This window comes from Amblyomma americanum, chromosome 4 (assembly GCF_052857255.1).
Source record: "Amblyomma americanum isolate KBUSLIRL-KWMA chromosome 4, ASM5285725v1, whole genome shotgun sequence".
NCBI classification, from domain to species: domain Eukaryota; kingdom Metazoa; phylum Arthropoda; class Arachnida; order Ixodida; family Ixodidae; genus Amblyomma; species Amblyomma americanum.
In genome coordinates, this window is record NC_135500.1 from 154,106,289 (window position 1) to 154,132,256 (window position 25,968).

General features: G+C 49.5%; 2 protein-coding genes across 2 annotated transcripts; both read left to right on the forward strand.

The window, feature by feature from the left end:
• The first annotated feature begins 2,013 nt into the window (after window positions 1-2,013).
• LOC144130415 (uncharacterized) lies at window positions 2,014-25,630 on the forward strand. The gene is made up of 7 exons (XM_077664340.1): window positions 2,014-2,060; window positions 14,915-15,152; window positions 16,147-16,388; window positions 18,565-18,711; window positions 19,614-20,220; window positions 20,957-21,222; window positions 25,445-25,630. The coding sequence occupies exons 1-7, from the start codon at window positions 2,041-2,043 to the stop codon at window positions 25,539-25,541; spliced, it is 1,617 nt and encodes a 538-aa protein (XP_077520466.1). The 5' UTR covers window positions 2,014-2,040; the 3' UTR covers window positions 25,542-25,630.
• Window positions 8,062-9,794, forward strand: LOC144127692 (uncharacterized). Its single transcript, XM_077660618.1, has 5 exons — window positions 8,062-8,200; window positions 8,524-8,749; window positions 8,990-9,163; window positions 9,233-9,316; window positions 9,590-9,794. The coding sequence occupies exons 1-5, from the start codon at window positions 8,062-8,064 to the stop codon at window positions 9,792-9,794; spliced, it is 828 nt and encodes a 275-aa protein (XP_077516744.1).
• Window positions 25,631-25,968: the final 338 nt, after the last annotated feature.

Genomic DNA, 25,968 nt, shown 5'->3' on the forward strand with positions numbered 1-25,968 from the left:
GAATAATTTCGACCACCTGGCGATCTTTAACGTGCACTGACATCGCACAGCACACGGGCGCCTTAGCGTTTTTCCTCCATAAAAACGCAGCCGCCGCGGTCGGGTTCGAACCCGGGAACTCCAGATCAGTAGTCGAGCGCCCTAACCACTGAGCCACCGCGGCGGGGATCAAAATTTCGACTACCTTGGGTTCCAACGTGCAGTTACATCACACTATATACGCAGGGCCGCCCTGTCGTTTCGCCTCCGTCAAGGTGCGATGGAACTCAATTCCGCGGATTTGGGCTTAGTAGCCGAACGCCATACCCACTAAGCTACCACAGCTGGTAGTTTCACCTAAACAACCTACATTTATAAACGGCTGAAGATATGCGAAAAAGATTCAGCTATGAAGTTGTGTTGCAGTGCAAATAAAAAAAAAACAGGAATGGCATAGTTTTCGCCTCGGTACCCTTTTGACAGAAGTGCTTTCCCGCATGACATACTAGGCGACCAGTCACGCACAGCTGCAGTTGCCATCACAGCGCAATAGGCTTCTGTTTAATAACAATAATAATTGGTTTTGGGCTGGGGAAAGGAAATGGCGCAGTATCTGTCTCATATATCGTTGGACACCTTAACCGCGCCGTAAGGGAAGGGATAAGAGAGGGACTGAAAGAAGAAAGGAAGAGGTGCCGTAGTGGAGGGCTCCGGAATAATTTCGACCACCTGGGGATCTTTAACGTGCACTGACATCGCACAGCACACGGGCGCCTTAGCGTTTTTCCTCCATAAAAGCGCAGCCGCCGCGGTCGGGTTCGAACCCGGGAACTCCGGATCAGTAGTAGAGCGCCCTAACCACTGAGCCACCGCGGCGGGTGCTTCTGTTTTGCGTTTCGCCTGTTTTTAATGCGACTCTTTCATAGAGTAGAAAAACATGTCCAGAACAAAGATGTTTTTCTTTTTCAATAATTTCACCCATTTCTGTTTTATTTACGGTACACAAATTTGTAAGAGAAACATTTATCCGTATCTCTACCGCATGAGCAGTCGATTACTTGAGATAATCAACACAGCGAGTATAAAGTAAAATCAAGGTGTCTTGAGCGTTGTGGCCGCTCACGATACTGTTTCAGTTTCATTTCCACCACCTGAGCCAGCCAGGTGTTTCGAATCGTTCATCCAGGCTACCTGAACGCCCTTTTTACATACACACGCTCGCATACAAGTATATACATAAACATGCGCACGTACTGAGATACTTTAATGAACATGCTCGTGAGTCAGCCCAGTCACTTCCCAGCTGTGCAATGCTTCACCATACCATGTCTGCCTCTTTATGGTAAGTCCGCTACACGGATAATATTTCCACAGACACATGACGTTTGCTCACAAGAAAAGACTTCTCCTAGTTTAATAGATTCAGCTCATGCCTTTCAAGTACCTTATATGTGATGTGCCTATTCGAATGAGCGCGCGACTGTTCGCGGCCATGCCGAAGTACGAAGGGCTTAAGTGCCTCGCTTATGGCTTGAAGAGTTCTTCACTCGGGATGTACTGTACGGTTGAGAAAGACGCCAAGAGAAATATTGGCGAGCGCCTGAGCAATATCTTATACTCCCTGTTCCATTAAGTTACGCCTATTTGTGTTTTCCACTGCGTGCAAGGTACCGTAAGATATTTGGCGAAAACGACACTGGCGATTTCAGTGAGACAGTGCAACAACACGTCTGCAGAGTTCTGCCTCTTGTTGGAAGTTGCAACGAGTCGATGTCAATAGTGAAGTCGATGGTGGTGCAATCGATACCGACTGAGAACGGCGCCGCCACGCGCTCTGGCCCCCTGTTTGTGCCATCTTCCCCGGCGGCCACACTCCTTGTCGAAGAAGCGAGCCAGCGTGTACAGGGCGCAGCAACTCGTTGCCTTGGTGACGGCGTCAAACACAGGCTGGCGCCCTCCTTCGTCTCCTTCTCGCGGTTTTGATTTCTTCTTTCTTTCTTCTTCTTCCAGTCCGGCGCTCCATAGCAAGGCCGATCGAAACACTCCTCTGGAGACGGAATTATGAGGGACACGGCGCTTCGGTACGTGAGAACTGCTGTTCCGAACTTCATCGTCCGCGAGCACTTTCACTCATTGCTGGTGCACCACGACACTTTTAATTGAACTCGCCCTTACATTTTTCTAGCTGCTGAAAAGATCAGTGACTGTTCTAATTTTACAGACACTCTACAGGTGCCTGTTGCTACTAGCCGCTGGCCCCAAAACTGCAATGACTCACGCCCGTTACATTGAGGAACTTGCTAAAAGGTTGGCCAAGTAAATTTAGAAAAGCAGAACCTTAACCCATTGGGAAAAAAATCTATATTTTGTGATGCACAATATTAATGGGATGACGCGGAGTTAGAGGAGTATAGCATAAGAAAGAGAAGAAAGAATTAGTCAAGTAAGTCATAACAGTGAGAAAAACAGAACATAAAATACGGTTTCAACATGGTACTTGACTCAGTAGTGAAGAAATTTCTGCATGGAGAAGCAGCTGGAGAGGGTATATATGTATTATACGCTTTTATTTTTCATAAACAGCCCGGTTTTAACATGTCCGCTACAATTAAGAAACAGTCAAGTCTGCAAACAGAGAACTTTCCTGGCAGACGCATTAACTACTGACAATTAACACACTAAATGTTGACACTCACGCGTGAGCGGCTGGGATCGTAATCGAACGCCTGCAACTCGTTGAGGACTAATTTCACCGAAGGGTATTCGAAGAACCACTGGTTTGTTAATTGAAATATAATTTTAAAGTAATTGAAATATAAAATTTCGCAGATTGACTGCTGCCATCAATTCCCGAAACTCACGACGTCCCGTTCTTTTGCATCGTAGCGAGAATAGTGACGTACGTATTTTGTGCAGTGCATGCTCTGCATACGCCACGGCTCTTATTGTTTTAATTCTGCACGTCTCCCTTTCGTCTTCTTTCTTTTTTTGCTGTTTCGTTTGTTTACCACATTTCGTCAACCTAAAATATCATTCCGAGAACAGCTTACTGCTGAAATGAACAAAAATAAGCTTCCGTGATACTCTATAGGTGTAAAATTTCCGAAAATTTTCAGCTCCTGCAAAAAAAGGAGAAAGAAACGAGATTTTTTTCGGAAATAATGGAAACTATGAAAAACTACTTGAAACAATAATATGAGCATTCACTGCATGCCAAGTGCGCGCATAGTATGAAAACAAAAGGTATTTTTACCAGTTATTAGTATTCTATTGGTGGGTGCTTTCTGGTCGCAGTGATTGCCTTTTGCTGGCCTATGCTATCGGAGGGGGGGGGGGGGGGGGGGTATACGTTATATTACGTCCTCAAAGCCATGGTAAGTAATATATATGCGGAGCAACACTGCAATGTGCGAGAAGTTCCCATCGGACGTTAGGCCGTCCGCTCATCTCTACATCTCTACAAGAAAGAGGGTTTCTAAGGATTTCGTCTGATTACCGTCGCTTCAAGGACCAATCTACGAACGTTGTGAGATCATGTTGTAGCAACCTGACAGCACCAAGGATAAGAATGAAGCTGGGAGACAAGCGAATCGGTATACTTCAGCAGAAACGTCTGTCGGGCGAATTTCACCAGAGTGAGAGTGACTTTTACAAGCGCTTCCTGAAATCATATACCTACACTGTTCTGTAATTTTTAAAAATAGGCTTTTTGAGTTAGAAGAGCGCTTTCTCGTCACAAGATTGTCAGTGGTGTAGCGCATCGCATACAACTAAGACGTGCTAACTGGCTTGTTAACTAAAATTGAATGGTTAACTTTTTAACTATCGCTATTAGCCTCCTCATTTATTTATAGGCGTGTAGCCTCCCGCAGGTAATATCCATATCAGTTTTTTTTAGAATTTCAGAAACGCTGTTACCCTCAGTCTGTGGCCCAACAAATTTTGATCATTTCGACGAGTTACGTGCACTGAAGGGGCTGCTTTGCCTACAAGAAGTTTCGCAATGTAGACAAAATTCGTTGGGCCACAGCGCCGGGGGTAACTGTGTTTTCGCAATTATATAAAACTTGATATTACTTACGGTGGGTACACGACTCTCAGTAAATAAGGAGACTAACGTATTCACTGAACTATCAGTTAGACAGGTAAATATTCAATAATATCTAACCAGCCCACTAGTTAGCACGTCTTAGCTGCATTTTGATCGCTATACACCCTGAAAGTGCTATGAGAAAAAAAAGGGATAGTCTGATTCAAAAAGCCTGTTTTTAAAAATTGTGGAACATCTTCGGTGAAACACCCGGTATACACCGGTAGGGAAATTTTGTTGTAACAACAACAACAACAACAGGAGGAAGCTTTCAGATTGTAAAGCTCGATTTCATGCCGTCTTCAAGGCACTGGCTTGACGGTCAGCTTGTGGGTGTTGAATATGACAGGATGTTAAGGCAAGCTGAAAAACGCACTGAGCTTCGGGCATCTTTGTTCACTGATCACCGTTGCTGGACCAACATGCATGGGGAGAGCGTGATGAACTTCCTTGGGGCACCATGTTTGGGGTTAATCGTCGGCCCTGACATGAAGACCGATGGTTAGGCAAAAGGTATAGTATAGATCTGTGGAGATTTGAAAATATATTGAAGAGCTTGACAGGAAGCAAGAGTTTGCAATGTAGTTAGAGACAATGCGAGTGTCTTGAATGATGCATATGGACAGTCATAACTCATAAGCCAGCATTATTCCATGTTGGAAAGCTGGGTTCTTGCGCCCTCGCACCTACTTGCTGTTCTCTCAAGTGATTACGCTAATGACGTTGTAAGAAGTTGTGGGGTTGACATGGGGAGGTAAGTACGTTCTCCCCACTCAATCGCGGCTGACACGGTTCAAAGCCGCCCGAACCCCACCCCGTGATCGCGTACGCTACCGAGCGCTCGCCGACCACGGCGGGCCTTGCTCTGGGGGAACAAAGGAACGACACATTGGCTGACACAAACAGGCATTTATTGCTACAGAAACAATAACGCCAGCTAGCAACAAGGTACGCTAATGAATCAAGGACGTCCGACTCACCAGCAAGGTTCCGAGCGAATGTTCGCCCGCGCTAGGGCAAGGGATATAAACTCCGCAGGCCGGACGGGACGAGTACGGGAGCCTGTCTCCCCGTCGCTTCTTCGCCCCGTCGGCGAAGAGCGGAGACCCGAGCGACGCGTCCGCCCAGGGTGATTATCCCGGCCCAAGAGACCCCATCTCCCGCGAGCAGGCTTCAGCAGTCTCCCGCGCAGCGACGCTGGCGCCCTCTCTTGCCAGTTAATGTAACTGACAAGGGAATCCGCTCAGCCTCGAGGGGAGACCGCCGCTGCACGGTGCCTCGCGGGAAAGCAAACTCAGGGGGCTGCAGGGCAGGTCCCCACATCCCCCCAACCTTAAATAGACCCACGCGCCTGAAAGTACATGCTATGGAGGAGTCTCCTGGTCTTCATGTCTTTGAGGCACGTCTTGCAGCGGAGGTCACGCCGACAGCGTCCACGCAGACTTCCGCGGTATTCCGAAGGCGGCGTGAAGGTCTCCGCTGGGACGACTCGTATGGCCCGCGGACTACCGTGTCCGCAGGCCCGCGAATCGAAGGCCGGTGGGAAAACTGCAGGCCAGGATCCTGCAGTAGTCGCCAGGGCAGCAGCAGCCAGAGGTGACTGCTGACTGGTCTCGCCACAGCTGCCCCGGATGGATGCGGCGAACAGGATACAGGCCGCTCCGTCGCAGCAGGTGGCAGCGAGACGATGTGCACCGGTCAGCAAGCCTGGGTGGCTCCACCGGATCTGCAAAATTGTCGAAACGCTCTCGGCGTGCCTTTAACGTAGGTCACGGGAGGGGAAACGGCATCCGCAAGGGCCTCGTGGCACAATGCCTAACTCGCTAGCAAAACGTGTCGGCGGCTGTGCAAACGCAAAGTTCGAGTGAACAAAGCCCTTTCTTGAGTTGAACGAGACTGCTCAGTTCGTGCGAGGTTACAAAAAAAAACGGACGGGCAGCAAAGTGCGCCCCCTCTCAACGTCACGGTCCGGTGGTCATGTCTCTTTTAATGTGGTGCAGGCAGCTCCGAAAAGCCTCAGGCCTAACGACCACTCCGACAACGACCGTGACCACACCAAAGACCCGAAACGGGTTTTGTGCGCGCAGCCGCGAGGAGACATCAGCTTTGTGGGGTGGTCCTACCCCGCTCACTGCACAAAGCAGCTTCTGAGCGGTCGGCGCCCACCGTATCGGACGGTGTCGGAGCGCCCGGTGCCGAGCTGCAATACCAGCGAGCTCGTAGCGGCACCCGTGGCCCCAGGCCACCCGGCTCCCGGAGCCGCGACTCCCAGAGTCGAAAAAGAGATAGTAGAGAAAATATATACAGAAACTCGGACCACCCACGCGGCTTCCGTACTCACTCGCTTCGGGCTCGGCGACTCCGCGGGCGCTAGGCCTCGAACTCCCTCGATGCGGACCAAGTCATTCTCACGAAGAAACTCCAGGGAAAAAAAATGTGCTGAGCATGTCGAAAAGTTCAAACATGCTGCAGCGCAATACACCTCGCACTCAAGAAAGCATGCCGCAGGTCCTAGCGATCAAAATTCACTCTAGGCCTAGCACTTGTCAAGTCCGGACAAAGAGCGTTCCTCGAACCGAACCGACAGTCGTCCAATGTTCCAAGAGCAGGCCCCACGTTGGGCGCCAGATGTGGGGTTGACATGGGGAGGTAAGTACGTTCTCCCCACTCAATCGTGGCTGACACGGTTCAAAGCCGCCCGAACCCCACCCCGTGATCGCGTACGCTACCGAGCGCTCGCCGACCACGGCGGGCCTTGCTCTGGGGGAACAAAGGAACGACACATTGGCTGACACAAACAGGCATTTATTGCTACAGAAACAATAACGCCAGCTAGCAACAAGGTACGCTAATGAATCAAGGACGTCCGACTCACCAGCAAGGTTCCGAGCGAATGTTCGCCCGCGCTAGGGCAAGGGATATAAACTCCGCAGGCCGGACGGGACGAGTACGGGAGCCTGTCTCCCCGTCGCTTCTTCGCCCCGTCGGCGAAGAGCGGAGACCCGAGCGACGCGTCCGCCCAGGGTGATTATCCCGGCCCAAGAGACCCCATCTCCCGCGGGCAGGCTTCAGCAGTCTCCCGCGCAGCGACGCTGGCGCCCTCTCTTGCCAGTTAATGTAACTGGCAAGGGAACGCGTTCATCCTCGGGGTGAGATTGCTGCGGCACGGTGCCTCGCGGGAAAGCAAACTCAGGGGGCTGCAGGGCAGGTCCCCACATCCGCCCAACCTTAAATAGACCCACGCGCCTGAAAGTACATGCTATGGAGGAGTCTCCTTGTCTTCATGTCCTTGAGGCACGTCTTGCAGCGGAGGTCACGCCGACAGCGTCCACGCAGACTTCCGCGGTATTCCGAAGGCGGCGTGAAGGTCTCCGCTGGGACGACTCGTATGGCCCGCGGACTACCGTGTCCGCAGGCCCGCGAATCGAAGGCCGGTGGGAAAACTGCAGGCCAGGATCCTGCAGTAGTTCCTGGTGTGGGGTTGAATTGGGGAGATAAGTACGTTCTCCCCACTCAATCGCGGCTGACACGGTTCAAAGCCGCCCGAACCCCACCCCGTGATCGCGTACGCTACCGAGCGCTCGCCGACCACGGCGGGCCTTGCTCTGGGGGAACAAAGGAACGACACATTGGCTGACACAAACAGGCATTTATTGTTACAGAAACAATAACGCCAGCTAGCAACAAGGTACGCTAATGAATCAAGGACGTCCGACTCACCAGCAAGGTTCCGAGCGAATGTTCGCCCGCGCTAGGGCAAGGGATATAAACTCCGCAGGCCGGACGGGACGAGTACGGGAGCCTGTAGGTCTCTTCGATTTGGCTGCACTAGCTGCACGAGTTCAGAGAGTGCAGCACTGTCGTACACGTTTTGCCAGTGCAGCGCGCGCCCTCTGCACTTTCCTCTTCTTTTTGTACAAGTGCAGGTCTAGTTCTCAACGAGTTCACGACTGCGCTGCACTCACTTCGGAGCAAGTGCCAGCCAGGTCACGATGGCGGGTGTTTTTCGAAGTTCGCTGCAGACGACGGTCGAAATAGCTGTCGGCGACATTACGAAGACGGTGACGGCTGTCCGTAGCAGCGACGGCTCCTGCATTCCTGATGGGAATGGATACCTGTACGAGGGGGCAGGTGAGTGTTGTTCAATGGCTTACTGAAAAAACGTGGTAAGCACGTTTCACGTGGTGCGCGGTTTTGTTTGTCTGCTATGGCTTCAAGCAGTGAACAGCAAAATTTAAATTCTGGATTCTCTTTTACGTGTGCACGAATTGCGCGTACCTGCGCTCGTACTGACCGTCTGAGGAAGCATTTTGGTACTCGCAAGCAAAGTCGCACCACGCTAACGCCACAGACTGGTGCTGTCGAGGGAAATGCACCCTGTGCGATTTCTCGGTCACTTCGCTAAGTTTGCGCGTCTACAGCTCGTTCTCATTATCTTTTTTTTTCTTTTCCAGACGGCGAACGCTACGTGCTTGTTTTCGAAGATGAGCACACACCTGCCAGCCAGCCACGTGCTTCCGACGAAAGCGGTATAGGTGCCTCTGCCTCAGCAGAAGCAGTTGCACCTATACCTGCTTCTGCGGAAGCAGATTTAGAGCTTTGGAGCGGCGCAAAAACGCGGTTTTTAATCGACAAATATGTTCAATTTAAGGACCTGGTTGGCCAGAAAGGGGGATTCAGGTATGTGTCCATCCCCGATTCTACGCAGCATGCTTGCAAACGCAAAAAAAAAATGACAAAAATGCGAGAATTTGTACCGAGCGGTTGTTGTATTTGAATGTATTGGCAATCATTGTAATACAAACCAAAGTGCATTTCATATTTCATCCCAGCATGCTTTTGGAAATGCGACCCCTGTTTTTGCCGTTGAGTTTGATAGTTGCTGCAGTACGTGTTTCAGTTCTGGCTTGATTTCTTTAGGACAAAAAAAATGTTCTGGACAAGGTTGACGAACCTCCTCAACCATGAGTTTGGAGGCACTCTTTCGGCTGTCCAAGTGGAAAACAAGTGGAAGTCGTTGGAGCGCAGCTTCAAGCGAGCAAGAACAAAAAATAACACATCGGGGCACCACCGTGTGCCATGCGAGTACGAGGAGTGAGTACCCAGTCCATAAAATGTCTAGCTGACTTGCTGAATAGTTCTAATAGACCTTGCGCCATGTAGGGAGCTGTCCAAGGTGCTGGAAAAAGAGCACCATATACAGCCACCAGCACTCCTCGAGACTGGAGCCTCTGCAGGAAACTCAGAGTAAGTATACTAATTACATTATATGCATGTCTTTTTAGGTAGGCTTACAACTGGAATGGCAGATTAAATCTGGTACATGAGAAGGAACACACATGACAAGACTAAGCACTGACTGCAAGCTGAAATAACATTTACATTGTAAGCAATGCTTATTATTTTCCTAAGCAAAAGAAGCATGTCATATGTGTCCATTCTTGTGCAGCTGGTTTCCTAGTGATGTACTTGGTGCAAACCACAGAAAGTGATGTAATGTTTGTATTCTTGTGTGCAAAGTGTGGCTGCAGAGGACATGAACTCCTCCAGAGACATGGAGGAGGTGCCGGCCAGCATGCCCCGCAGGAAGAGGCAGAGGACATCTTCAAACAGTGTCCTTGCCGAAACGCTGCTGAAGTTGGATGCAGCGAGAGCGAAGCGCCACGAAGAGCGCATGGCCAAGTTTGATATGCTGATTGAGGTCATGCGAACTAATAAGCAATAAACACTTGCACTTTGGTGTTTCGTGACCTGTGTGTGCTACGTATCCTAAATGAAAAGGAAACGTTCAAAATATGTTTCCACATTTATTCACTTTAACTTGAACAGCACTAGAATTCATGCAAGCACTACACAGACAGCATGGCAGTAGCATGACACAATCTTCATGAAAACAAGGCTGCCTTAGCATTGCTGCTTTGCAATGTATTCCCTCAGAGCCTCACTGTAGCCTAACAAATTAGGGTCAATATGTCCTGTTGGATCTCGGTTTCCTGCATCGTCGTAAGGTGGCAAAGTCTCCAACTCTTCCAAAAAATCCCTTTCTTCGTTACAAAAATTGTGTAAAACGCAGGCAGCCATTACAAGGAAGCAGCACTGTACTACAGTTTTGGCGTCAACGAAGTACAACCTTCGAAAGCGCTGCTTCAACAGCCCAAAAGTGTTTTCAATGGTCACCCTTTGTTGGCTATGCCTTCCATTGAAGTTTCTTTTCCACGAAGGAAAACTGTTCTGGTTGTCTCTGAAGGGGGTCATGAGCCACGGCATTAGCGGGTAAGCGCAGTCCCCAAGAAGATACCCACCGTCGCACATTGCGGATGCGTTCTGAAAGAAAGAGCTTTCTCTCAGCACACGCGCATCGTGTGTTGATCCCGGAAAACCGACGAACACGTGCGTGAATCTGTTTTTATCGTCGCAGATCCCCTGCAGTATGATGGACGGAAACTTCTTCCGGTTGTAGTAAGAATGTGCAGATTGATCCGGCCTGAGGATCTCCACATGACATCCATCGATGCACCCTATAGTGTTCCGGGGCCCCCTGCCACCACTCTTCGCGAGGAATCCAGCTTTCACGCGGACAGTCTCCGCGCTGCCAGGCCAGCAGATTACTTCGTCCCTGATGGCGTGTAAAAACTTGACGACTCGGTTGACACAGACGTGCACCGACGACTCCGTCACGTCAAATTTATCGGCAATAGAGTACATTGAGCACTGGGAGCCTATGTAGACTAAAGCTATCAGGCATGTTTTTTCAGCCGAAATCTGCCGCCTTCCTTGTACAGCATCGGGGAAGAAGGCGGATGCCATGAAGCGAGCGCTCAGCTCATCGAAAGTCCTTCTAGACAGCCGGAAGAGTCTCTTGAACTCCACTTCGAAGTACGTGCCCACTACAGTTTCACAGTAGCCAGGGATACGATGGCGATCGTTTCTGACGACACCACATGCAACTAAAATGCACATCTCGTCGAATTCTTCGTCGCTGTCGGACTCTAACAGCTCCATAGCCGCTTGCAAGCAGGCAGCCATCTCGATCACGTTTATAGACACACGCACGAAAAGTCCGATGCACCACACAAGAAAAAAAAAAATCAGCACGAATCAATGGAGCACCTGGCACAAAGAATCCGCCTAGGGAGCCGGCGAAGCGACGCTGGCGACGCGCTGCAGACGACAAGGCCTGTGAACTTGCCTATTCGTTTTGACAGCGACACTGCGGCGCTAGTGTTGTGAACTGCTGGAACCGGTCTTGCGCGCTCGTTGCACGGTGGCGGAACTACTGCGGAACTAGTGCAGCCAGTGCAGCCAAATCGAAGAGAGTGTGTCTCCCCGTCGCTTCTTCGCCCCGCCGGCGAAGAGCGGAGCCGCGAGCGACGCGTCCGATCGCGGCGATTATCCCAGCCGAAGAGACCCCATCTCCCGCGGGCGGGCTTCAGCAGTCTCCCCCGCAGCGACGCTGGCGCCCTCTCTTGCCAGTTAATGTAACTGGCAAGGGAACGCGTTCATCCTCGGGGTGAGATTGCTGCGGCACGGTGCCTCGCGGGAAAGCAAACTCAGGGGGCTGCAGGGCAGGTCCCCACATCCCCCCAACCTTAAATAGACCCACGCGCCTGAAAGTACATGCTATGGAGGAGTCTCCTTGTCTTCATGTCCTTGAGGCACGTCTTGCAGCGGAGGTCACGCCGACAGCGTCCACGCAGACTTTCGCGGTATTCCGAAGGCGGCGTGAAGGTCTCCGCTGGGACGACTCGTATGGCCCGCGGACTACCGTGTCCGCAGGCCCGCGAATCGAAGGCCGGTGGGAAAACTGCAGGCCAGGATCCTGCAGTAGTTCCTGGTGTGGGGTTGAATTGGGGAGATAAGTACGTTCTCCCCACTCAATCGCGGCTGACACGGTTCAAAGCCGCCCGAACCCCACCCCGTGATCGCGTACGCTACCGAGCGCTCGCCGACCACGGCGGGCCTTGCTCTGGGGGAACAAAGGAACGACACATTGGCTGACACAAACAGGCATTTATTGCTACAGAAACAATAACGCCAGCTAGCAACAAGGTACGCTAATGAATCAAGGACGTCCGACTCACCAGCAAGGTTCCGAGCGAATGTTCGCCCGCGCTAGGGCAAGGGATATAAACTCCGCAGGCCGGACGGGACGAGTACGGGAGCCTGTCTCCCCGTCGCTTCTTCGCCCCGCCGGCGAAGAGCGGAGCCGCGAGCGACGCGTCCGATCGCGGCGATTATCCCAGCCGAAGAGACCCCATCTCCCGCGGGCGGGCTTCAGCAGTCTCCCCCGCAGCGACGCTGGCGCCCTCTCTTGCCAGTTAATGTAACTGGCAAGGGAACGCGTTCATCCTCGGGGTGAGATTGCTGCGGCACGGTGCCTCGCGGGAAAGCAAACTCAGGGGGCTGCAGGGCAGGTCCCCACATCCCCCCAACCTTAAATAGACCCACGCGCCTGAAAGTACATGCTATGGAGGAGTCTCCTTGTCTTCATGTCCTTGAGGCACGTCTTGCAGCTGAGGTCACGCCGACAGCGTCCACGCAGACTTCCGCGGTATTCCGAAGGCGGCGTGAAGGTCTCCGCTGGGACGACTCGTATGGCCCGCGGACTACCGTGTCCGCAGGCCCGCGAATCGAAGGCCGGTGGGAAAACTGCAGGCCAGGATCCTGCAGTAGTCGCCAGCTAGTCGCCTTCTGCGGAGAGGGTAGCACGCCTAAGCTTGACGGTAACGATTTGCTGCGAGGGAGGCAATGACCGAGGGGATAAAAGGCGTGATCGCGCGGCGGGAGGCTCTCTCTCGCCGCCGGACCTGACCTAACTACCCCACGGACCCCTTCCGCTGCCCGCCGGCCCCCGAACACCAACGCCGGTCGACGTCAACGACTTGGTGAGCTACTGAACATCTATTTTACGGATAGAACATTCTTCCGCAGTGTGCTTTACCTCGCGTTAGGATAATAAACTATTTCCTAGCGTGCCCTGCCGTTGCCTATTTCGTCCGGACCTGCCGTGGCTGCGACTCTGCGCCACGGGTTGGGGAAACGTGTTGCGTGCTTAAATAACGCCTGCGTGTAGCTTGCTCGAAGCTCGCCTTCCCGGCCGGCTGGACGCAGAGTGACCCCATAAAGTTCAGGCCGAAATATGGGATCATGAACCTTAACTCCCACACAACGTATGATCATTTCATAATGCAGGAAAAGGGATCTTAGGTGGAATCAGTCCTTTACTCTCTGGATATCATCGCCACGGTTGGGAGTTAGCGGCTATGAATTTTTCCTAAAATGAAAAACAGAAGTGTCATAATGTTTTGAGGCGCAGAGAGGACTACAACCTTGTTATTTTTATCACTAAGCGAACTTTTATGCATATATAGATAAGCAATACCGCTCGTAGCCACGTTCTCATACAGAATATTGTAGCGCACTATTTTAGAAATTATCTTGGCTCCAGCTCGCTTAAGAACGGAAAGCAAAAAGCACAATACTTGAAAACGGCAGGCTGGTCTTTCGTGCAATGGTCGTTCAAGGTTTGCTATGAACTGACAACGCAAGCGTGTCATTGCTAAACCACGAATTATTTTGGAACTGAATCATAATGCTAAACGAAGCACATATTTTTTATATATATACAGCCGCCCATAGTACTTTCTGTACTGAACGGAATAATCATTCATTAGGTTTATTAAGAACCTCGTCCCCCCCCCCTTTTTTTTTTCAGCTTACCATGCCTCGGGAAAAGTGCCAGAAAGAACAGTTTTTTTCAACAGTTATCTGTTTTTTTCCCCAGACCACCCATGACACACGACACCGATTATACCCGTGCTGACAAGTCACTTTCATCCTCGTCATCACCATCAGCCTACGTTCACGGCAGGACAAAAGCCTCTGCCAGACATCTCTAATTAACCCTGTTCTATGTCAGTTGTGACTGCGTTATCCCCGCAAACTTTCTACTCTCATCTGTCCACCTGACCTTCTGCCACCCCCTGCTCTTGCCCTCTCTTCGTATCAACTCCGTTACTGGACCATCGGTTATCTTTCTCTCGCGTTACATGCTCTGCCTACGTCCATTTCTTCTTCTTGGTTTCGACTAGGATATTATTAACTTGCGTTTGTTCCCTAAGCCACTACAAGTCACGTTACAGGAATGAACTGTGCCCTACATATTTATTTTTTTGTAAGCTGCCTATAGCTGGACGGAGTCTATAGTAGAGAGAGGTTGGTCAGACGGTTCTTGATAATCACAAAGTGAACAAGGGTAGGAAAACCTCAGGGTGCTTGCCAACGTTTCTCTAAGAGTACTTGTCTTCACTCAGACGAAGACAAGTCCACTTGTCGAAACGTTGGCAAGCACCCTGAGGTTTTCCTACCCTTGTTCACTTTGTGATTATACCTGTACGGGTTAGCGAAAAGTCTCTACAAACGAAAGAAAGGTTCGACAAGACGGGTCTAAGCCCTATCTGAGGTTTTAAATTTGCAGGATGTCTAAAACGTTTTTCTGTGCGTTCCTATCGTTATAATTCTGCATGGTTTCAGTCTCACAAGTGTAAAGTTGGAAGTTCAAGGCTGCCCTTTTTAAAGACGAGTTGCACACACCCGATTGTGTCTTAGAGACGCTGAGTAGACAACAAGAGAAAGATAACATAGCCTTAATTAAGGGTGGCAGCGAGGCAGATGGTGAGACAGCTACGATATATGATGACCACGGCTGGCGTAAGGGATAATTGGAGATCGGTGCCGGTGGCCTTTGCCCTGGTGCGGGCGCAGCTTAGGTGATGAAAACGACTTCGATGACGACGATGCATACACCCAACCCAGAAAGTAAAAACAGCTTCCGAGTCTTTGCAGGTGCTTCAAGCGCTTGGACGACTGCGTCACCCTGAAGGCGCGGTGTCTTCGCAAAGTGGTCCTGCTCATCATGACAGCCCGGAAGCCGCCAGACGATGACGACCTAGGCAGGCCAGAAGCCAATCCGTTCCGCTGCTTTCCGAGCGACTTGGTCGAAGACCTCATCGAGACCGTCATCCAGATGTCACCACGGGCTCGCGACAAGGTGACACCGGACGTGTGTGCCGACGACCTTACCGTGAGGACCAAACTGCTCTCGCGTCTAGCTCTTATAAACGCAAAGCTCCGGTGGTTTCGTGATGTCCACGTCTGCACCAGCGCGTCCGCAAACATGTCAGCGCCGTCGCAGGTGCGAAGCAGGAGCGGGTGTGGCGGGGAAGGAGGAGAGAACACGGACAAGTGCTCGCAGGCGAGGCGGAGAAACAGGGCGAGAGGTTGCGGAAACTCGAGGCTCCCCAGGACCTCGAAGTTCGTGCTCGCGACGCGGAGATAGGACGTGAGAGCGCGAAGTCCCCGAAATGCGGGCTCGGAAAGGTAATTAAATAAGACCGGCCAAGCATTTCACAAAACCAGCTAGCGCTTCCATTCACCACCTCAAGGCTCAGCGTCGGGCGATGTTTAATAGAGCTTTGTACTTTATGGAGGCTGTTGCTTGCCCCGTAGGTGCGTTTGTGCATGCTTGTACTTCTCTGCATGTACAGTGGAACGGGGCCATTAACCTGCAGCGCTGTCTAAACGCACTTCAGGCTTAAAATCTTTGCCAAGTGCCGAAGTGAGTAGGCTGTGGAATCAGAAGTTAATCATTCGTAGCACGCAGTTTTCGAGCGTGGTAGTGGCTTTGAATGTGACCACAAACACGCCTCAAGGAAAAGGGAGTATATAGTTATGGGAGAAGCACCTTTGGTACAGTGTAACGCTGCTCTAATAGCACTCATTCATCGCCTACCAACTGGGAGAGTTGGTACACTGGTTAAGGCTGTCACGCATTCAAGAACCGGAAACACTGTGCTCATTTCTGTAGCAGCGATTTTCACAAATGAGCATGCGCACGAGCACCCCCAGCCATTACTTCCTTTTACCCCGGCTGCGCACTTGACGACTGTGGGGTTCATTGCTGCAGCCACTTCACAACGTTGCGAAAATCCAAAGCATAGCTGCCCGCGTTCTGAATGAATTCTATGCAGCCCTGGCTGCCGAGACTTGTACTTTCGTCTCTTGCGGCGCCTGCGCAGCTGCTTCTGCGGAGCGGCCGCGTTCGCTGCTTCTCGCTGTGGGACCTGGAGATGCACAGCCGCGACTTCTCGGCGGTGCTGCGCCAGCTGAGCGACCACCGGGACGCCTCGGCGCTGCTGCAGGAGGTCGAGATCGACGGCGTGTACGTGCGGGGCCGCCGGCCGGAGTCCATCCTGCGCAGCCTGGAGAACGTCGGACGCTTGCTCCGCTCGGCCGCCGGGACGAAGCTGCGCGCGCTCAGGTATTCTGGACAGGAACGGGCACTGCGGCCCTGGGCGAATCGGTGGAAGGACTGGGGAAGGTATTCGTGCCGCCTTGCTGCCGTCTGTCGGAAAACCATAAAAACGCTTTGACGGCGCCCTATTCGCCTTAAATCAGAGACAGATTGCCAGAAAACACATGACAAGCTGGACTCGATCGTCATGAGCCAGAAATGCCAATTGGTTTATGACGAGACTGGCTCGTCAAAGTCCGCTAGGAGTTCAAGAGATACTGTAGGTGAGAACGAGTAAATATGGCGTCGGTAGTCGACGCTGGTACAGACAGTTGCATAACACAAAAAAAGAATATCATTGCCATTGAACGATATGCTTCAAACATGATTCAGAGGGAAATGTGACGTGGTGCGCATGTGAAATGCGCGGAAAATTGCAAGCTGAGCGGCCAGTGTAAAGCAGAATATTATGACGTAAATACATGAAGCCTGAAGATAGAGAACAACCAAAACATTTAAGCGCAGCACTCGCGCTCTTTTCGTTTCGACTGGTAGAATCTACTTCCCTCGCGAAATGGCTTGAATGTAATACTTTACACCCCCCCCCCCCCCTTTTTTTACAGTACTCGCGGTGCCATGTGGAGTATGGGGGCGGGGGTAATCAAAGTATATGCGATAGTAAACTTATTATAAACCTAAACACAACACCAGAGTAGGTAATCAGCAGAACGACTTATCATCATTAAATGGTGTGGCCAGACTATATCCAGGCATGTGACTGCTTTTTCTTACGTTTATTTAGTGAGTGCTGTCAATGATAAGAAAAATAAAATTAAAGGTGGTTTAGCTTTGGTTAAACCGAGAGAGAAGTGGTAGCTTCACGATATTTTAGCCTGGAAAAGTCTTGCTATGCTATGCTTTGGCCGTTTATTTGGTCTTTGCAAGGACAAACCATAGTGAAGCTACCGCTTCTCCCTCGGCTGAACCAAAGCTAAACCACTGTTAATTATTTTATTGGCCTTGACTTGACCTTAACGTGACCTTGACGACCGTGATGGCCTTGACTTGACCTTGAAAAGACAGTCCTTGACCTCGACTTTTCACCTTTGCAGTGGCTTGACCACTGGTCTGACCACACTGATCATTCCATGGTTCTCCAAACTCATAAACTGAAGGCTTGACCTTGGCTGAGCCTTGAAGGTCGTGGGAAGTACACGGCGACCTCAGCCCGTTGCCTCTAGTAGTGCAGCTACCGCTTCAAAACAAGGAATTCTTACCACTTGATTTTCGCTACCTAGCTTTGACTCTACCCGCATGTAAACTTCTGTGACCTGCCGCGGCTACGCTTTGTCTGCCTGGATGACGGTGTGCGGCGTCTGCGCCATTCGCGCCTCATTCGTCGCATGGTGTGCGATGTGACGAATTCGCGGCAGCGTGTCGCGCTATATTTTCTGCATCAGAAAATTCGCCGTCAAACCACGCTACATAGAGGTCGGCCAATGTTCAACTTTTAGAGTGGAACAACTCGAGGACGGACGAACAACGAAGCAAAAGGGTACACAGACGATCACTGTGTTCTTCGTGGTTCGTCCGTCCCCGAGTTGTTCCCCACAAAACGAACTGCTACCAGCTAGCGCAACTGTACACCTTATAGTCCACTATATTCGACTTCAGTTTTGCTAGTCACTTGTGGAAGAAAAGTTCTGTACATTTTTCTTTTTGCATATGCTAGAATTTGGTTAATCGAAGTTCATAATGGCAGTTTGTTGCAGTTATAAGTTAAGTTACGCATAGACCGGTAGCATAATTATGAAGCTTACAAATTCCAACAAACCCGCTGGAAAGATATATATATATATATTACTGCGATGCGTTTCATAGTGCAGAAGAAGTGTTTCTGATTTTTTTTTTTTCACCTCATATTACTCACTTTAAAGCCTTGAGTATGGCGATTTCTGGACCAATAAAGAGTCGAGAAAAAGTAGTGATACGCAGAATGTCTATTCTTAAGTGAAGTAGCTCTGTGTATTGAAGGCATGCCTTAGCATGAGGTGTTTATTTTATTCGTAGTTCTTATTTGTGGTATGAGCACTCCTTGCAGTCTCTGACTGAAGCGCTTGCACAAATTACTTTATTGTTCTTTTATTTGTTCAATTTGTTTTTTCTCTGAACGAGACTGCATATGTTTCCAACGTTGTATTAGGCTCGGTCTCAGCGGTCGTTCCCTCCTGGACCTGTCAGCCCTTGAGAGCCTGGAAGAATTGAGCCTCACGTATGATTGCCATCGAGAGCTGGACGATCTGATCGCTCAGGCAGAGAAGACTGGGGACCCCCTTTGGCCTCGCCTAAGGTACGCTGGAATATTTTTTGTCAGATTTTTTTTTCTGGCGTGACAAAAACATTTATGTCCTGAAGGAGTGAAATGCACGGTATTCAGTATTTTTTTTTTCTGGAATGGAGGCGCGGTGCTGAGTACCCTGAAAAATCAGTCTGGTGTGGCTTTGAATTTCTGTGAAAACAATTTGTGCAAATTTGCTAAAGCAAATTTTTCATCGGGGCTTTCGGCATTGGCAGTGATTATTTGACTTGTATTATTATGCGCTTGCAATGGACTATGAATGAATGAACGTTCCTTGCGTCTCACAAGCGCTACGTGCCAATCGTAGCTTCCACGGTATCGCAGTGGTTATGGCGCTTGGCTGCTGGATCGAAATACGCGGGTTCGATCCTGGCCGTGGCGGTCGAATTTCGATGGAGGCAAAATTCTAGAGGTACGTGTACTGTGCGATGTCAGTGCACGTTAAAAAACCCCAGGTGGTCGAAATTTCTTGAACCGTTCGCGTCCCTCATAGACTGAGCCGCTTCGGGACATTAAACCCCCATAAACCTAGAAACTTAAAACAAGCAAATTCTTCGACTGAAGTTGCATCGTTCATATATACATTAAATGAATGTGGGCAAAGTTCGTTTCCACACAAATGCGCTGTCATGTTAGGTTGCGGGTCGAAGCTTAGACCTCTCTGGGTTAGGTCCCCTCAGTTTGTTTCTGCGTGCAGACCGTTTTCCTTGATCGAAAGTCCGTACAAGCAAGCAAATGTTCTCGCTACGTACCTACGATATCCGGCTCATGCCTATTTTAGAAACATTTAGGACAGTATGGGACGATTAGACATTTGCGCCTTTCAGCCCACCCTTAATTTCTCAATCGTTTGCAGCGTTCTTCCTTACAAACTGTCCTTCTTTATCACGCAGGCGCTTCTCATACGGCGACTACTTCTCGAGTGCAACGCGGCGCACCGTGTCCTACTTGCTGTGTCACAGCACGCAGCTAATGGAACTCCGGGCAGACGTTTCGGGAGCACTGCTGGAACTGCACGAGGAACAGTTCCTGCAGGAGAGTCGTCTGGCTTGCAGGTACCGCCTGCAGAAGACCGCGCTGGGCTCCTTCGTGTACGGCTCGGACCAGCAGAGGCAGCAGCCAAAGAAGGACTTGGACATATGCGGTCCGTCTCCGCTCTGCGTTCAGATAGCCACGGCTGTCTGCCCGCATCTTGTCGACCTGGATATGTACGTAGACTGCCACGAGTCCGTGCTGGCGCTGGCCGAGTTTTCGCACCTGTGCTACCTGAAGCTGATGTGGGTCAGCACGAAGCTGGCGGGCTGCTTCGAGACCAGCACCCTCAGCCTTCTGCACGAAGTGGGCTGCCAACTCGTGGAACTTTGCCTCCACTCTTTTGTCAAAGTGGACCTGAACGCGGTGGCGTTCCTGTGTCCGTCTCTGGAAGCGTTCGGCCTCATCCAGTGCCGAACTGTGTCCAACCATGTTCCAGTCTCCCAGCCCTTCGCGGGTCTTGCCAAGGTAATAGAAAGAAGAAAACTGCAACGGTACGGGAAGTCCTTTTTTTTCCGAAAGAGCCAAGTCCACCATGAGAGAAACCAAGAAAAACGCGGAATTTTTTTATTCGCTGAAACGCATTGAAACCTCTTTCGTGATATGTTTGATAATGCCAGTTATATAGCCCACTTATTTCTGATCTATAGTTTTTCAAAGGAAGGATCTATGGGTGAACTTACAATTACTGCTGAACTTCACTTAGATTCGGTGCCTGGACCTGACTCATTTAGAAAGAAAGAGCACTCCTCATATAGCAAAAGTTAGGTCTCCCTTACGGCTCTCCCCAGTCGCTGCCCTCTGCCTCGTCCCCTGTCGTATATGTTCTACATATTTCCAGCTGGTGTATTCATTTTGCTTAAGGAAGTGCACTCATGCTTGAGGTGCTATACTTCTAAATCCGAAAATTTTTAACCACCTTTATTCGACTTTCCCGCGATACAGGACTAGTACTTACTAATGACTCTGTCAAAGATGGGGTTTCGCATTACTACTCAGAAGGCTGGCGGTATATACCGTGTGAATGAAATCAGATAGAATAACTTGAAACTGCATGAAATGGAGTCCATAGTTTTGATGACCGAGCGCTTTTAAACTTAGGTGCCGCATTAAGTTGCGACCGAGACCGGGCAAGAAAGTCGCAGACTCGGAACAAGGTCTTCGTCGCTCACCCATAAAGAAACTCTTCATGTTCCTCTGCCAGGTTCGCTTCATCCCTCCGCCGGACTACCCAGCGATACAAGCGGAGGATGACCTGTGTTGCGTTCTCGGCTCGTGCTCGACCCTCAAGTCTTTCGTCCTTGACCTCGTGTCCGAAGACTTCGAGCTGCTTGTCGACCGGCTGCTGGGAGCGACCAGCAATGGCTTCCACAGCGTTGAGCTGGCAGGCCTGTACTTCCAGCAGCCCACCACGGCGCCCACTGTGAGAGACGGCATTCTGAGGCTGCTCCTGGCATGCGAGAATCTCAGGTACGTTGGGCATCGGAGCCTTATTATGAGGGATGATCTATGTAAGGCAATTTCATCATCATCATCATCATCATCATTATCATCATCATCATCATCAGCCTTACTACACCCACTGCAGGGCAAAGGCCTCTCCCATGTCTCTCCAATTAACCCTGTCCTTTGCCAGCTGCATCCACCCTTTGCCTGCAAACTTCTTGATCTCATCCGCACACCTAAACTTCTGCCGCCCCCTGCTACGCTTACTTTCTCTTCGAATCCACTCCGTTACCCTTAAGGACCAGCGGTTATCTTGCCTTCGCATTACATGCCCTGCCCAAGCCCATTTCTTTCCCTTGATTTCGACTAGGATGTCATTAACCCGCGTTTGTTCCCTCACCCACTCTGCCCGCTTCCGGTCTCTTAACGTTACACCTATCATTTTTCTTTCCATGGCTCGCTGCGTTGTCCTTAACTTAAGCTGAACTCTTTTCGTTAGCCTCCACGTTTCTGCCGCGTAGGTGAGTACCGGTAATATAAAGCTGCTGTACACTTTTCTCTTTAGGCAATTTAGAGTTCAGCTAAATGAACACGGACAGCAGTAAGTTGTATAACTGTCTGTTTTGCGATGTTAGCCAGCGTGCGGGTGCTGAAACTAGGCCATCTTTTTTCAAGATAGTCCTCAGAATCCGGAAGGAGTACATGCGAAATGCGCAGCAATATTTTCCTCTAGAGTGCATCGGTAATGTCTGTGAGGTATAACTTCCTGATGCGTGTATAACTTTCTAATTCTTTTTACATTGGAATAAAATGGGTCGGGTCATGGCGCTTAATTAAAATAGTTGTTCAGGCTGGCTGGTAAGATGAACCACGAGCTAACAAATACATTTTTTTTTAACACCGAAGTATTAGGCGCATATGAAAACAGTGCTTAAGAATAAAGGCTTATAAGCAGATAAAAGAAAGGAAACAGTATCAGTAAGGAAAAGAAGATTTTTCCATGTCGAGTAAGCACGTTTTCAGAAACTTAAATTGCGTTGAATATTCGTTCCCGCAAAGTGATGTCTGCGCAGCATCAAGCCTGGGTTACTAACCGCTAGTGATCATCATATTTCAAAGAATCTGCGGATTTCGCTATGAAAAAGAGACACAAGAGAGTAAAGGCTGAATAGCTAACCAGACTTAATAGCGTTTTTGAAACGTTACAAATCACGTTTTGAATAACGTTTTTCCTAACATTAAATAAGCATTTAAATCGCATATTTGCAACTTTCTCTGAAATGGTAAAGTAACCCTGCAAGAGCAGCCCCGCCAGTTGTGAAAGTACACACCTATAACCAACATTTGGCAAGTAGTAAGGAGCAAGAGGGGCGACTCTTCATGTATAAATTCAACTTACACTCAACTTCGAACGGATACTGTGGCCTCAAGGTTTTATAGCCAGAAAGCAATGGTGTCCCAGAAGTGATAGGGTGAACGGGTATAATAAGCGTGAAGTTTGTGGCTGTGCATACTATCCATGGCAAGCACCGTCCGAAATGTTAATGGCAAAATTCTGCTATTTGAAGTCTGAAGAAGACGATTGCCGCACACACTGAGAAAAGATTTTGCACGCAGTGCTTGAAATATACTTGTAGTGTTGTTTTATAGGTGGGAATGACACTATAATATCATTTAGAGCGAGACATTAGCATAATATATAGTTTGAAATTTAAACCAATGTTTACACTATAGCATATAGCGTTCTCTGATATGATATTTAACATTATCATAACGTTCGAATAAAACATGTAACGTTTCTGCAACTTGCACAAGAATTTTGTAACATTCTTCTAATATTCGGAGCTACTTTGGACAGCAGTATATGCGTTAATATGGTAGCACGCGTTGCTGTCCCTACCCTTGCCATGCTTGCCCAGCCGCATTTGTCATGCGCATGCGGTGGTAATTACCATACCTTAATTCCTGTAAGGCAGCTAGTGCTAAAATTTCCTAATGCGAGTTCTCATGTGAGGGCAGCTATGCCAACGAGATCATTACGGATAATGCCGCTGTGACCGGGCAGCAATTGAAAATAATGTATTGACCTTTTTCAAAGGCAGTCGGCAACTTACTCGAATTATGAGACCCATTGCAGGAGACTTGCATGGTGAGGCTGTTGGCAAGCATTGAACCACAGCCTTATGCAGAATCACAAAATTCTGGGCATTCGTGAAAGACTGTTGCCTGGCCTAATCAAGAGCGCGCTGTTCGGAAAGGCAGATAGTCGGAACCTGTGAAAGCCGTTATGTGAGGAACTGAAGCTTGATGTGGCAAATATCGGCGGCATGTGCGAGTGCGAGTCAGCTGGTGTGCATCTGCAAACTACTTCCAGAAACGATATTGATATGAACGTTCTAGACGAGCGATAACAGGCCGGCCTTAGTCGCGAGCCCCGTTCAGAAGCGCATGTGAGGCTGGCGCAGACACAGCTATGGCTTTGCAGCCGATGTGTCACAGAAGTGGGGAGGCTGAATGTTGGGCGTGTGGTCTCTGCGCCGGCAACCAAAACCACGTGCCGCTGTAGTATAAGGCAGGCAAAATGATGTAGACACGCGCTTTGAAAGGGGCGACCCGTCACAGTGACAATTGTGTCTGTGGTAAGGACCGGGACCTCTTCGGAGAAAGCGTTGAGTATAGCGGCAAGAAACTTTGCCGTCGTTCGGAATAAGTACAGTTCTATTTTCTAGTGAGTAAACACTACACCGACGCCCATTTATCAGGCGATATCTGAGGCGTTTCCTGCAGTTACGAATATGTCAAGTTGGTGCCGGCTAAAGCCTCACACCTATACTTGCATGCATGACATAGCGAAAGCCCAAGCATTGATGTCAGCCGATACGGAGAGGTGGACTGCTACATTGTACAATCTCAAGAATCCCGATGACATTAAAATTAAAACAAAGTATGACTGAACCCACTATCCAGCGGGATTCCACGATAAACGTAATGCTGAAGCTTTATATATATTCGCGCCACAAAAAGCAATTATTTTCGGCATTAAAGCTCCTTGTCATTATGAGCATTCGGCATCTATTTCCATCAGCCTACAGCTTTGTGAGCACGTCTTACGGAGTCTTGGCACCCAGGACAAGCGCTACAAATGTGTTCGTTGAGATGCTTTTGCAGTTCAACTATCATTACGAAGTCAGTGGCGTTGTCTACAGAAGAGCGGCCCAATTGAGAGCCCTTCATTGCGTCGGGATAATTGTAGCGCCGCAGATATGATTCGGGGCGCTTGAGGATTGACCATTCCTTCCGCCAATTTTCCTACTCCACCGACAAGCGCGACTGGCCGTTAGAATTCCAGATCAAGCGGAGGCTCCCTAGAAGCTCATTACGGGTTGCTTCACCTAAGTGGCAGAGAACGGTGAATGTGGTGCCGTCTGGTGATGGTGATGATATCGATATGCAAAACATTATCGTCAGGGCGTCATTACTGGCAGTGATCATTTCACTGACAGCGCTCGTGCAAAATTCAATATGCAGGGCAATAGCTTGCGGTGACCCAACGATTGGCACGACAACCTTCGTCTGCGTCCGTTTTGTCCTTGCGATGTCTTCAACGACTTGGTGCACCTGTATCTCATTTAGGCGTGTCGGCGGATGGCTCGAGGACGTTCTATAGCTCCGTATCGAAATCTGTGCATTTTTTGTTATGTATGTCAACCTATAACACTCAATATACCTCCTTCTTTTTAAGAAAGCCTTATTTCTTTAAGGAAACGTTATTTATATATATTTTGAAGAAGTTAGAACATTTCATGATCTTTGAGACTGCAGCAGAGATTGGGCGTTTTAAGGGACACTTCGACGCTTTTCTATACGCGCCTGGACAAAATTATTCCCGTTTTCTTTTTCTTTTTTTGCGTATGCTATTGAAATTTCTTGGCATGAAAGTGTCATTAAGCAAGACGAACAAATGAAAGACACAAAGGAAAGATGTACCGCTGCTCCTTGCCTATATTTGCCTTGTGTTGTGTTAACCTGATCGCAAGAAATAACGATCCATCTCAACAGAAGCTTATGCTATTGGAATCTTTACCTCTATATTCGTTATTACATGTCAAACTCCTCACTTGGTTTTTTTTTTTTTAATTGAGGTTCACTGCCATCAAACTTTGCACTTTCATAGACTATACATTGCGCAGTGGAGTATGCCTCTAAGCGCTAATTTACTACTGGTCTTCGGGGCTTTCTTGTCCAGGTACCTGGTGGTCGCCGACACTGAGCTGGGCGACCTTGCAAAGCGGGTTAACCCGCGGCTGAAAATTCGCTTTGAGTACCTCTACGTCGGCCTCTGACTGCGCCGTACGCTTCGATCATCCATGCCCTGGAGAAGTGCCGACAAGAGCTTGCGGGGCTGCTGAAAATGTTGTCCAGATGGCATTAAAACTGAGTTTACCTCCAACATTGAATCTCAGCAAACACGCGTTTCTCGCAAGCATGGTAACCGAATGTTTACACCCGCCTCAGTACCTTCACTTTAACTGCAGCCATGTAAAACGTTGTAAAACTAGCATTCTCTACACAGTCACGCCGCCCGCTTTAAAAGAATATGATCAGAACCATCGGCGTATTACAAGAATTGCGCACAACTTCGCAGTGTTCTTACGAAACAGAAGTATCCGGCAAGGGAAATTTACGATGCCGTGAAACGCGCAGACGCATGTACCGGTAGTCATTACTGTGCGAAAAAAAAAAAAACAGAACCTCTCTTTAAAAACAAAA

Coding starts and splice junctions, on each gene's coding strand:
- LOC144127692 (XM_077660618.1), top strand. CDS start 8,062: ATGGCGGGTGTTTTTCGAAGTTCGCTGCAGACGACGGTCGAAATAGCT. Junction 8,201..8,523: donor ATACCTGTACGAGGGGGCAG/GTGAGTGTTGTT, acceptor TTTCTTTTCCAG/ACGGCGAACGCTACGTGCTT. Junction 8,750..8,989: donor GGCCAGAAAGGGGGATTCAG/GTATGTGTCCAT, acceptor TGATTTCTTTAG/GACAAAAAAAATGTTCTGGA.
- LOC144130415 (XM_077664340.1), top strand. CDS start 2,041: ATGAGGGACACGGCGCTTCG. Junction 15,153..16,146: donor TGTGTGCCGACGACCTTACC/GTGAGGACCAAA, acceptor GCGCCTGCGCAG/CTGCTTCTGCGGAGCGGCCG. Junction 20,221..20,956: donor CCTTCGCGGGTCTTGCCAAG/GTAATAGAAAGA, acceptor TTCCTCTGCCAG/GTTCGCTTCATCCCTCCGCC.